A 14,148-nucleotide genomic window follows, 5' to 3' on the forward strand; every position below is an offset into this window, starting at 1 on the left:
AGTTTATTTGGATTCACAGTGGGAGGCTAAAGGATATCATATGGGGAATCATACACCCCCAAGAAACCTCCCTGGTGCCATAGCTACACACTGGCTTGTGTTAGTTTCTGGAACATGCCTCGCCTTCTGCCACCCCCTGACCTCTGCATGATGCCCTTCCCTCACACCTCTTCTCCTATTTTCTCATGGTTCACTCCTGCTTATATTTCAATCTCAGCTCAAAAGGCCCTTCCTCAGGGCACCCTCTCTGTTATATCCTCCCATCAAATGCATGACACTTGTTACTATGGTGGTTTTACATTTATTTCTATGATTCTTTATTTACTACCGTCTGACTTCCCTGGAACGGTGAACACCTTGAGAGCAGCAACTGCATCTGTCCCTGCCCCACGTTGTATCCCCAGAGTCTGGCATAGTGCCCAGGACACAGGCACCCAGCAGCTGTTTGCTGGATAGGTGTTAATGAATGAGTGCCGACCCTTCTGAACCTCCCCTAGCAGCAGGCTGGCTGGCTTCACCATTTCCTATCCTGCCTTTCCTGCTTTTCTTCCTCCTCCAGTGTGCCCCTGCTTGTCTCCAAGCTCTGCATTCCTAATCTCACTTGCTTCTCTCAAAATGTTCCTGTCTCACATTCCTTTCCTGGGTTTGATAGATAAGGGGCACTAGCTAGTTAGGGAGATGGATTAATCCACAGGTTAAAGTGACTTAGAGAAAGTCACTTAGTGTGTCTTCCCTGCCTCTCAGACATCACCTGCATTTTAGCAGGAGCTTCTGTGCCTTCTGTCAATGGTGGAAGTTTCAGTATCGCAAGAGCTGGTGGAGGACATAGTGGACTTGGGGGAAAGTTCAGTTGCCCCTCAAGCCACCCCGGGTTGGCAGCACTCAGGTTTTGCCCTCCATCGTCTTCTCTCTGCCGGATCTGTGGTGCTTGTCTCTGTTCCCAGATCACCCTGTCCCCTTTCTGCCTGGGGCACCAACCGTCAAGCTTGGAACCCGCCTCCTTCTTGAGGTGTTTCCCTCTCCTCTCCTACCCAGTGACCTTTGGGCTTCTTCCTCATTTTCTGCCCTGGTGAGTCAGGGATGCCATAAACACCAGGCATGGGCAGAACATGGCGACAGACAGACGCTTCCCATTAGGGCCATCACAAAGTTCACTGGGAGAGGAGCATAAAATGTATATCTGTTGGCTAGAACTCACGCCCTGCACCTGCCCACTGATGTATCTCCATCTGCATTTGGGGAACAGGTGACATTTGCCGTGAGCAAAGCTGGCTTTCCACCTGTGCCCTGGCCCTTCCCCTCCTCTCAGGTCTCCTCCCAGGCTAAGGTTTTCCTCCATCTGGTGTCTGCTGCACTTTCAGACTCTTCCTTGCTGGGAGCACCTTCCCTATAACCTACAAACCCACCTCCGTTTCTCCTTCTTCAATCCCAAAGGGGCTAAAGAAATCTGTTCAGTGCCCCTCTGGTCTCAGCTTTCTCATCTTCCAGTGTTAGGCGAGCTCCTGACAAAATAGGCTGCCCTCCCTGTCTCTACTTCTTCACCTCCTAGTTGGCTTTATTGTTAAAAGAGGGCTGTATGTTTGTTGCAGAGCATTTGGGAAATAAAAGTATACATAGAAGAAATCTCAGATTGCCCTATGATCTCAGAATCCACAAGTAGCTGTTATTAATACTGTATTTTGGTATATTTTCTTCTAGAAATATTCTCTCTCTCTCTGTCTGTGATTGTGTGGGATTGGGACACTGTTGTATGTACGGTTTTGCATCCTGCTTTATTCCCTTACATACACAGTCCAACACCATGAATTGAATCCCTTGGGAGCTATGTCAAGTTCTACCTCCTCAATAAGCCTTCCTATTAAACCTCTTTTCCTAGTTTTAACTCAGCTCCTCCCCTACACACCTCACTCTCTTAACATTTCCACTTTAACACTTAAATAGGCTCTATTAGGATGCTGGCTGACAGTAACCTCTGACTGCTTCCTGAGCAGGGATTGTGCCACAGACCACTCAATCAACAAGGCCTTATCAGGACCCAGCTCAGTGTAGACACTTTGCAGGTAGAGCCAGCGAGTGGTGGATATAAGAGAAGTCTGAGACTCAGACGCTGCTCCAAGGAGCCTGCCATCTGTTGAGGGAAGGAGCCTGATGCACAGCCCATATCAACACGAGAACTACATGTGCCTGGGATACATCTGCCCGAAGTGGCTCGGGAAAGCCAGCCAGCAGGAAGGGCTGGGGTGGTCCTGGTGGGCTTCCAAGATGGGGTGTGAACACACCTCTGATCATTTTTCTGGTGCCTTGCACTAAACTAGGACATTGGGAGAATTTTATTGGATTGATCTGAATTTATAGATGCCTAAAGAATCATGTTGAATGAACGGTTCAACATTTATTGAGTCCTAAACCACCTCCCTCCCTGCCTCTCAATCTCTCCTCTCTCAGCTGCCAGTTTGAGAGCCTGCAGGGGCTGTTCCCCCTGCCCATAGAGGAAGGACAAACCAACCTGCTTGTGTGAACTGCCTTCTTCTCCCTAGAGACCATCGCTTTCTCAACACCACAGCATGGTACTTGGTCCTGGGGCTGGCTGGGTCCCTTCTGGCCTCCAGAATCTCCTCCCTAAGAACATGGTTTCTCTGAGCAAAAGGATTTTCCTAAGTGGAGGCATTACTGCCAGTTTCCCAAGGGCTCACATAATGTGCTATGTATGCCTCAAGCCACAGGTTCCATCAAGCATTTCATTATCCTCCAACGTATTACTTTCCATTTAGTTCTCAAGAGACCGTTTATTATCTTCTTAATAAACCTTAATTTTTTACAAGCAATCATCGAGACCTCAAGCTGGCTCTCCATATGGACCCCCTTAGGGAGGGGAAATGACCTCTCCCATTTCCAGCTGAGTTATCTTGCAGACTCCACTTCTCATCTCTGGGGCTCCTTTGGTCCTTTATTTTACTTTTGGTCACTTTCCAGCAATTCATTGAATAGGTTCTTCCACCACGTTTCTCTGGTTTTAAATCCTACCCATCCTGTAAGCTTAAATTCTCTATAATTCATTCATTTGCTGTCAAAAGCACGTATTGAGACCTTTTACATTTTAGGCACTTTGCTGAGCTCTAGGGATATGAAGATGAAGAAAACACAGGGCAGCAGAGGAGAGAGACATGACAACCTAGATTGCCTGTAGAGTCCTTTATGTCCCAGGGTAAAGGATATGCACTTTATGTGAAGTCATTCAACCCTCTCACAACCTGGAGTTAGATAATATGATGATGCTCCCTTCACAGTTGAGGAAACTGAAGCCCAGAGAAGTTAATTCAGTTGCCTAAGGTTACACAGTTAGGAAAAGTAAGAAAGAGGATGCCAACCCGGATAGTTTGGCTGCAATGTTTGTGCTGTTGGCCATGCTGCTGTATTGTGTAATAAAGTTTTATGAGAGAGAAGCACTAGGAGGCAGGAAGCCGTGGGTAGTAGGTGACACAAAGGACAGAGTTATCAATTCTTCTTGGGAAGGTTGGGGCATCTTCTTTAGGACAATGCATGTGCTATCATGCAAGAGATTGTTATGATTCCTTCCTTGCAGGTAAAGGCGCTTGCACTTCTAATCTGTATACCCCTGGAGGTTAACACATTGATACATTATTAGTTAGTAACACCTTACAGTAAATTAGCTTATCCGATGGATGCTCTTCTTGAGCATCAGAAGAGCTCAGCCTTGACAAGGAGAATAGGGGAGAGAGGATGGAAGAAAGAAAATGTCTAGAGCATGACTGGCACAGGGCAAAGGGAGTGACTGGATGGGAGAGCCACAGCTACTGGGAGGAGGGTGGGCTCTGGGCAACTGGAGACATGATATTCAATGCCAACCTATACAAGGAAGGAGAAAGTGAGGTAACTGGAAGACTCTAAAAATGAGCTTCACTTCTCAACTTCCTAATCCCAGCTTAGATGTCCTACCTGGTGCTTTGGTCTCATTCACTGAGTACGGATGCAAAGACCCCCAGGAGAGAAAATGAAGGATGCAGTGCTAATAAAGATAAAGCCTGTGGAAAAAAGTAAAAGAAATTGGATTTATTCCAGATGGAGGTGAAAAAGCTGGTGATTGCAAACATCAGAAGGCTCTAAAGCTACAATGGCAAATTATTAAAAAGTCCAGCCAGATGTCTTTATTGCCAGTAATGTCAGAACAAGAGGATATTGACTGAATGGGTGGAAAGGATTTAGGCTAGCTATGAAGGATTCCCAAGATGGCTGTTGGCATAAAGTTCTTAAACATGGAATAACTTCTCATCTCAAATTATGGAAAATGTAAGTGTATGCCTCAGGGCACGGGATGAGCTTTTTAAGATCTTTCTCAGGTTTACAAATAACATTGAAAGAGTGCTCCACATTGGTGCAAGTTTTTTTTTTTATTTTTTATTTTTTGGAGACGGAGTCTTGCTCTGTCACTCAGGCTGTGGTGTGATCTCGGCTCACTGCAACCTCCACCTCCTGGGTTAAAGCAATTCTCCTCCCCCAGTCTCCTGAGTTGTTCGAACTACAGGCGCATGCTGCCACACCTGGCCAATTTTTGTAGTTTAGTAGAGACAGGGTTTCACCTTGTTGCTCAGGCAGGTCTCGAATTCCTGAGCTCAGGCGGTCTACCCACCTTGGCCTCCCAAAGTGCTGGGATTACAGAAGTGAGCCACCATGCCCAGCTGGTTTTTTTCTTTATGAGCTCTTTCTTATTCATTCATTTCTATTTCTTCCTTCACAGTTCTAATAACATAAAATGGATTTTAACTCTGTTATAATGATCTCTAAAATTGATCTATTCTTTAGTTATAATCATTAGCAATTACTATTCTTTTTTGACAGCTCACCCATGTTGATGGTGAGTGCTGCCTCTTGTGATTAACTTCTACCAAGGATGCACCTCCACAACAGAGTATGAGACAAGGAAGCAGAAGTGGCTCAATATGAAAAATATATGTAATAGTGACTATCATTTATTGATTATGAGTTAGGAACTATTCTAAACAAAGTACCTATTTCATGTCACTTAATTCTCACACAGCCCGTTTCTCAAAGGAAAACTCTGTGGCACAGAGATCTTAAGTAAACTGCTCATGGTTATATGTATAGTAAAGAAAGGAACCAGAGTTCCAACAGAGGCATTCTAGTTCTAGAATCTGTGAGTTCAAATTCTATGCTATGCTGCCTCCTGAAATGGCCATGGAGAGGTTGTGCGATACAGAGCGGTACACGCTCCGGGATTAAAGTATCGAAGGGATGTTCTGAACCAGAAGAAAGGGAGAGTTGGGAGACAGAATGAACAAGTGGTAGGAGTGGTTGATGGGAGCATATTGCCCTCCTTGGAAGGGTATGTTCAGAGAATCTGAATACAGCCAATTTAGCCATTCCATTTGGCAGAGTCTCGCCTCTCACAAGGATGTGAGGCTCCTGAGAACTGTGAGGTGCTAGAGAAGAGTGGGTGTTGTTTCCATGCAGTTGCCAGCCCTAGTTCTTTTCCTATATAAAGGTCACACTGAGTTCTCTTCTATGAGCAAATACTGTACTTAGCATTCGATTAAGAGGATCTAAGTGTATGTGTGAAGCTAGTCTATGTCCATTAATTTGCCAGGGCAAGAAGATGAATTTGTGGGCATCTATCTTATCTCCCTGAGTAGAGCTGGGGGCTGGTTTTATATGCTAGGCACATATTAAATACTTGTTGATTGACTGAACAAAGCAGAAGAGTTTCTGTGACAAGATTGAGGGGTGTGATGTGGTCAAGGAACAAAATAGGAAATAGATTCTTTTGACAGCCAAGGAAAACATCATCCTCCTGTCCCTGCAGGCAAAAATCAGCACTTTTCCCTGACTGTTGGGCAGCAGCCCTATACCCTCACTAGGGCTGCCTCTATCTGAAGGAATTGCCAGCAGCTCTGCCATGTGTTAGCTGTCATATCTACATAGAGCAAAGGGTTTAACCTTTTGGAACCTCAATTATGTCACCAGTAAAATAGGGAAAATACAAATGTCTGTCATTAAAGAGAGTATGAAAATAAATGAGAGAATATCTGTAAAATACCTGTGTGGTGCCTGTACCATTGAGATGTAATTAAAATAACATGAGATTAACAGGGAATTGAGAATGATTAACTCAATAGAGTGACTCATTTTTCATCCATTGATGGTTGACTCAACATCCCTTTAATCTTGAGTGAGCAGGTAATTAGACACTCCATTGTCTAAAGGAATGACTTAGTGGGTTGGTTCTCTTTGATTTGAGAGTGAGAATTGTTACTATCAGACAGAATGTGCTTGAGTTTTGGGGACTAACTGTGCATGGGCCATTTAGGTTCTGCCAGTGGCAGAAGTCCCTTAATGTGTAGTGTGTGGCCAGGGTGATAGACAAGAACAGAATCAGTGTAAAGGTCATGGGGAGGCCCAAGAGTGGTCACTGTGAGGACAGGGCTCCAGGGAAAATGCCCTGGTCCAGGCAAGGACAGAAGAGGTGAAGTAAAGATCGGTGCCAGTTGCCATGACTACACCAGGCATATGAGAAATGATATCTAGATGGGCTGTCTACTATAGCTGGGAGCTGGGCAGATGGCACTGGAGGGCTCCATTCAAGCAAATAACCTTCTGATGAAGGGTGACTTGTTAGTAATGATGACTAATGTGTTTTCTTTTCTTTTCTTTTTTTTTTTTTTGAAAATGGAGTCTTGCTCTGTCGACCAGGTTGGAGAGTGCAGTGGTGCAATCTCAGCTCACTGCAGCCTCCACCTCCCAGGTTCAAGCGATTCTCCTGCCTCAGCCTCCTGAGTAGCTGGGACTACAGGCGTGCACCACCACAGTTGCTAATTTTTTGTATTTTTAGTAGAGGCAGGGTTTTACCATGTTGGCCAGGCTGGTCTTGAACTCCTGACCTCAGGTGATCCATCCACCTTGGCCTCCTAAAGTGCTGGGATTACAGGCACGAGCCACTGCGCCCGGCCAGCGAATGTTTTCTGATAGATGAAGGTGGTGGAAAGACACCAGTCACATGGAGGGTCATTTGATAAGTCTTGGTCACTTTGGAATCACCTTCTGGAGCAGCATCAGTGACTCAGGAAGCCAACATTTGAATGAATTTTCAGGGGCTTCTGGCACTGGCATCACCATGAGGAAAATATGCAAAAGCCAGAGAGGGGTAACCTGTTTTTTTGACATCTTCCTGTCTCTCACTCCCAATATCCAATACTCCCTGATATTATAAACTCACCCCAGGAGCTCACATGGCCCTCACTGCACAGTGTCCATTCCAGGAGGGTGGCTGACTTTCACCTTATGAAATACTGCATACTGAAGTATGAACAACCCAAATGCTTCACTGTTCCCCAGGAGCGATTTGCATTTTGAAAGAGAAGTGTGTTAATCCAGCTGGAATTTGCCTGGATAGTGGAGTCTTCCCAGCTGTGGGGGTCTTCAGCAGGACATTTTCCTTCTTCATGCTGCAGCCTCATCATGGGAACATTCAGAAAGAACTTGCTCACCCTTCTACCACCAAATCTACTAGCCCACTTGCACCTTTAGCCACATCCTGTTACAGTGGGTAGACAGCCCGCGATCTCTTCTAAGGCCTGTCCTCCCATAGCACCGTATCCCCAGCCCAATTTGCCCTACAAGGACATCATTTCTGTCCCCATTCTCTCTTGACTCATTCTCATCATCAACAAACAGTGTAAAAGTATTTTTTAAATCATCATACACATATTTTGGAAAAAAGGGCGTAAACTCTTCTTGACCCTATCCCCTCCTTTAGCTGCTACAGTCCCCCTGCTCTCTCCCCTTTCCAGCAAACACTGTCTACTTCCTCTTGTCCCATCAGCTCTTGAACTCGCTCCTTTCAGGCTCCATCCCCACCACCCCACTGCATCCACTCATGCCAAGGCCACCTCCATGTGGCCACATCCAATGACCATCTCTCTGCCCTCAGCTCCCTGGTTGAACATGTCAGCAGCATTTGAGTAGCTGACCTCCTTTGCTTTCAAGAAACTTTTCCTGCTCTTGGTTCTCTTCCTATCTCCCTAGCCAGATTCTCCTGCTTCTCCCTTACTGATTCCTCCTAATTTCCTCCATCATGAAGCACTGGAGTGTCCCAGGGTTCAGTCCCACATGTCTTTCCTGTCTTCATGCACTTCCTTAGTGATCCTCAACATCCTCTGACCTTCACTGATGGAGAGCCGGTGACTCCCAAAGTTGTGTCTCCATTCCGTGCCTCTATGGCACTCCAGACTTACATAACTGCCTCATTGCCACCTCCACCAGGGTGTCTAAGGAGCATCTCAAACTTTGCAAGTCCTCAAACAAACTCCTGATCTGCCCCCTGAAACTTCCTCCTTCCTTAACTGTTGTCATTTCAGTAAATGACAACTCCATTCTTCCAGTTGCTCAGGCCAAATCCTTCTATCTATTCCTGACTCCTGTTTTCCTCTAACACACCAAATCTAGCCTGCAGTCAAATCCCATTGGCCCTACCTTCTAAATACATTCCAATTTGGATCACTTCTCACCACCTCCCCACCATCACCTGTGTCTAAGACATTAGCCCTCATCTGGACTATTGAAGTCAACCCTTGCATGATTTCCTTGCTTCCATTCTTGTTCCCCACCCCACTTCTATCTGTTCACCCCACATTAGCCAGAATGAGCTTTTAAAAATGTATGTCAGGCCAGGCATGGTGGCTCATGCCTGTAATCCCAGCACTTTGGGAGGCTGAGGTGGGCGGATCACCTGAGGTCAAGAGTTCAAGACCAGCCTGGCCAACATGGTGAAACCCCATCTCTACTAAAAATACAAAATTAACTGGGCATGGTGGTGCACGCCTGTAATCCCAGCTACTCGGGAGGCTGAGGCAGGAGAATCACTTGAACCTGGCAGGAGGAGGCAATTCAAGATCGAGCCACTGCACTCCAGCCTGGGCAAGAGAGCGAGACTCTGTCTCAAAAAAAAAAAAAAAAGTACGTCAAATATATTTCCTCTGCTTAAATCTCTCCAGGGCATTTTCACTTCATTCAGAGCAAAATACAAAGTCGTAAATAAGGGCTACATTGCTCTATGCAATCTGAGACCACCCCCGCCCCCACAACTTTTCCATTTCATCTCTCCTCCTCACTCACTTCCCTCCCACTACCCAATCTCCCTTGCTGTTCCTTGTGCGTAGACTAAGCTGACTCCTGCCTCCCTGCCTGACCCTTGCTTAGCCTCTGCCTGGAAAGTTCTCACCACTGGGATCCACATGGCTCTCTGTGCCAAGCATCTATTCTGTATAACAAACCACCCCAAAACTCAGTGCTTAAAACAATAACAATTTTTATTTTACACCTGAGTCTTCAATTTGGGCAGGGATCTGCAGGGTGGCTCAACTCTGCAGCCCTTGGCATCAGTTCCAACAGCTAGGTGGCTGGGTTTGCTCACTCCCATGTCTGGGAGTTGAAGTTGGCTGGGGACCTCAGTTGGTGTCCCAAACACAGACACTTGTCTTTCCATGTGGCTGCTTACCTCCCTTTAGAATGTTGATGGTTTTCCAGGGTGAGCATCGCAAGGGACCAGGTGAAGTGAATGGCCTTTTATGAGTTGGCCTCAGAGCCACATAGCATCCCTTACACTGGAGTCACAGGTGCACCCAAGCTCGAAGAGAAGGAACACAGACCCCACCTCCTGAGGGAGGAGAGTCAACATCACATGGCAAGAGTATGTGTGATAAAAGATGCTAGTGTGGCCACATTCTTTTTCCTAACCTTGTTCTGATAAACTTATATGAAATAAACTCCTGTGATAATATGGTCCATCTCTTTACCTCGATATAATCTTATTCATACAATTCTTTACCACATACAAATGTTCCATAAATACTTGTTAAATGAGAGAATATATCATCATCGCAATGAAAATGATGGCAGGTAATGTTTATTGAGAGTTTTCTATGTGTCAGGGACTAATAAAAATACTTACACATAGTATCTCCATTAATTTTCCCAATAACTCAAGGAAGTAAGTATTAGAGCTCCTATTTTATTGATGAGAAAACTGAGGCTCAGACAAGTTGACACAGCTGGTAAGAAGTAGGGCTGAGGTTCAGGGCCAGGCAATTCATTATGCTGTGGGGTGGAGTTAGGTGGACCAAGGCCCATGTGTTTGTCCTCATCGCAGTCTTGGAGGAGAAGCTGGTTGCCAGGGCCAAGGTGGCCAAAGTGGCTCTAGCTGTGGCTGGAGGTGCAAGAACAGCCCTGGGCATTCCCTCAGTGGTCCTGTGGGCAGTAAGTGGGTATGTCTGTCTATGTCCTTTACTTTTCCCTTCCACTGCCTACTTTCTTTCCAGTCAGGGTGACCGTCGATGCCATCTCTGTGGAAACTCCGCAGGACGTTCTTCGGGCTTCGCAGGGAAAGAGTGTCACCCTACCCTGCACCTACCACACTTCCATCTCCAATCGAGAGGGACTTATTCAATGGGATAAGCTTCTCCTCACTCATACGGTAAGGATACTTTACAAGTTCAGGCATCATGGGAATGATGATCACCTGACCAGGACCTCTTAGAAGGCAAGCACTATGAAGTCTTTCCATAAATGATAGAATAAATACTAGCACCCAGGCTGGAGTGGGTGGGGACGGAGCAGTGAATGTTGGACTCATGGAGGGCCACAGTATGTCTGGGGCCAGACATACTCATGGACTCATGGAGGGCCAGAGTATGTCACCTTTATTTTGAAAATGTCACCTGCCCCTAAAATATCTTTCTGGTGGCCAATCTCAAATGACCTAAATTGTATCATGCAAATCAGTCACTCCTTTTGATTAGCATAGCCCTTGCTCTGAGGCCAAATTTTATGGGTTTTTTTCCTGTTTGGATTCTTTCGGGAAGTGTGGATGAGTTTTTTTTTTCTATTTCTATTTTTAAATAGATAATATAATCTCATGGTTTGAAAATCAAAACCTCATAAAAAGTGTGCATTGAGAAGGCTCATTCCCATCCCTGCTTCTCCTGTCTCACCCACCCTCTTCCCACACCCTCATCCTCTATCCCCCACTTTCCTCCACCCCCAGGCAGGGCATATACAAGCATGGATATATGTTTTTATAGATGTATTTGCATATATGGATATGTATATTTATATATACTACACACATACTGTTTTGCATTCGACTCTTAATACATCTTGGGCTCTTTGTGTATATGAGTATATTTATCTATCTCATTTTTCAACATTTGCATAAGGCATTTCAATTTATGAAGGTACTATATGTACCATGAATGGACATTTGGTTTGTTTCTTGTATTTTGCTGCTACAAATAATGCTGCATAAATATAAATACCCTTATATGTACCTCTCTCTATATATACATATATATAATAAATTATTAAAACTCTGGGTCAAAGGGTATGTGAATTAAACATTTTGATAAATAACATCAAATTGTTCTCATTAAATGTCTCCCAATCTTTATTTTCACCACCAACAGTGAGGACACCTATTTCTCCAACACAGAGCATTCTCAAACTGTTTGCTATTTGCCAGTCTGATAAGCGAAAAAGCATCTCATTCATCATCAAATTAACATTTCTTTAATTATAAGAAGTAGAGCATCTATTCGTAAGTTTAAAAGTGAGGTCTCCTTTTAAAATGCAAACGTGCCTGGCAGAGATAAGCATTAGGTCCCTGATCACTTAGAGTGGAAAGACTTAGCTTTTTCCCTAACAGGAAAGAAGGGGTGGCCTAGAACACTCAAGGCCTCAAGCGGCAGGATGGATGGGGAAAGAGAGCAAGTCTTGGTCAGACACACCAAGGGACCATGATGGGCCATAGCCACCTGTCCCGACTGCTCCCAGAGTCCCAGGGTAAAATCCCAGAGAGGGGAGCTGCTGCCTTTAGCTTGTAGGAGTGAAAGGGCACCTTCTCTTGCCATCATACTTATTTAGCAGGCCAGACAGGAAGTCTCTGCCTGACAGTTTTCTGGGTATTAAGGTAGATACTAAAGTTATTTTATTGACTGCTGGGTCCCTTACTTCCAGAAGGATTTCAGGCAATTGCCTTGAGACCCTGCAAGAGTATAGAGAAAGGGATTTAAATAAGGCCCCTCAAGAAGATTATTGTGATAGGTCCTAGCAGGTCTTCTAGCCCGGGGGAGATCCAGGGAGGGAGGCTTAGGATATCTTTGACGGGAGGAGGGTTAGTGGGCGGAGGGTCCTGGGCAGAGCCAGTCAGGGTCAGAAAAGAGCAGAACTGGGAAGGACCGGTATCCATGGACTGATCCACAGCCCGAGGGACCTTTGCATCTCCCATCTTGTTTCTCCCTAACTTGTCACCCAAGCTTCCTGAAAGAGCTGTCTGCCTCAACCAGGTCTGTTGCCTGTGGTTGGGTAGATTGCACCCTGCACAAGGGTATGTGCTTCATTAGCCAAGCCATGTATCCCAGCACAGGCTGTAGAGCCCCTTATTCTAATGTTGCACAAAGTGCACTGCACACACAGGTGTCAGACTTGACATTGGGTCTCCACATTCTCCCTGTCCATCATGGTCTCGCTTCTCTACCTAATGCTCTACAGAAATCAACAGCAACCTCTTTTTTTGCTCAATTCAGTACACTTCATTCAGTCATCTTATTTCATCTCTCATTAGCATTTCACACTGGCAGCCACTTTCCAAACTTGGAGTCTTCTTGTCTTGACTTTACTTTCTGGCAGTCTTGTCTTGGCTTTTCCTCTTAGCTCTCTGACCTCTCCTTGACTCTTCGAATGAAGTAACTTGGAGACTTGCCATTTCTCTACTTATTTATCCCGAGTGGCTTCATCTAGCCCATGTCTCAGTGAACATCGACATGTCGTTGGCTCCCAAACCTTCATCCCCAGTTGCACTAAACTGACCTGTCTGGCTCTTACTGACTCCTCCACCTAGAAGGATCTCCCACTGACACTCCAGACACCCCACACGTAAAGAGAACACATTGTTTATTCATAAAACATTCCCTTCCTTTGTGTTTCCTCTCTTGGAAATGACATCACCAAATATCCAAGCCAAAAAACTCTTACCTTGGAGGTCTGCTGTTCCCTAACTCTGTCCATCGGATCTTCTCCTGGCTTCATGGTCTCATTGGTGTCCCGCCTTTCATACTCCTCAAATTCATTTCATTCTTTCCATCTGCATTGCCACAACCTTATCTGAGGACCCATCATTTTTTACCTGAATTGTTAAACTGATTTCTTAACCAGTCCCTTTTCTCCTTCCAAGTCACTTTCCATCCCGTGTTGAGAGCTGACTTCCTAAATACATGGCTCTCTAGCGCTTCAGGGTAAATGCAAACTGTTTAGTCCCATATACACGGTGTCTGAGACCTGGCATTGTAGAATCTCTGGACTTCAGGCTCTGGAGCCAGAATGCCTGGTTTGAACCTCAGCCCTGTCATTTACTTAAACATCATGTGAACTTGGGGGAGGCCTTTAACTTCCTGGTGCCTTGGCTTCCTCATTTGTAAAATGAGTATAATCATATATCTACTTCAGGGGTGTTGTGAAGATTCCATGAGATAATACATACCAAGTGCATAGACTGGTACCTAGCACATAGCATACACTCAATAAATAGCAGCTATGATCTTTATTGCTACCTGCCCAAGCTCACCCTCTCACCAGTCCCTCACTCACACACTTACCTGCATTCATACTGAATGACTGGGGTTGACATGTTGCTTCCCACATCTAATTCTTTCTCTGTGGTTCTTCCTTTGCCTGAAATGCCCAACACCTTTATCCTACTCCAACACTTACTCTCCCAATACCCCCAGCCCTTTGTCTGGCTAATTCTTAGTTGTTTTTAGGATTCAAGGCAACTGTCACCTCTCCTAGGAAGCCTCCCCTGACTTCCCAGTCTGGAAGTGATACTTTCTTCTGGGGTCCTAGAGATAATCACAAGATGTTGTAAGGTTTGGTTGTCTATCACTTCCATCACTCTTTGGGTGCAGAATTCGTGAATTATCATCTTTGAATGTCAGACACCTAGTAGATGCTCAGTTATAATAATGGCTAGCACTTCTAGAAATTTAACATGCTACACAATGCCCTAACTGCTTTGTGTATATTACTACTTTAATTCTCACTACAGTCCTGTGAGGCAGGTGTTAT

General features: G+C 45.2%; 1 protein-coding gene across 1 annotated transcript in view; it reads left to right on the plus strand.

Annotated features, from left to right (window-relative positions):
• GPA33 (glycoprotein A33) overlaps positions 1–14,148 on the plus strand; it is a 45,235-nt gene that overhangs the window by 6,463 nt on the left and 24,624 nt on the right. The window contains exon 2 of the mRNA XM_054452749.1: positions 10,350–10,504. Within this exon, the coding sequence (XP_054308724.1) occupies positions 10,350–10,504 (155 nt within the window). The remainder of the gene's footprint in view (positions 1–10,349; positions 10,505–14,148) is intronic.

This window comes from Pongo pygmaeus, chromosome 1 (assembly GCF_028885625.2).
Source record: "Pongo pygmaeus isolate AG05252 chromosome 1, NHGRI_mPonPyg2-v2.0_pri, whole genome shotgun sequence".
NCBI lineage: Eukaryota > Metazoa > Chordata > Mammalia > Primates > Hominidae > Pongo > Pongo pygmaeus.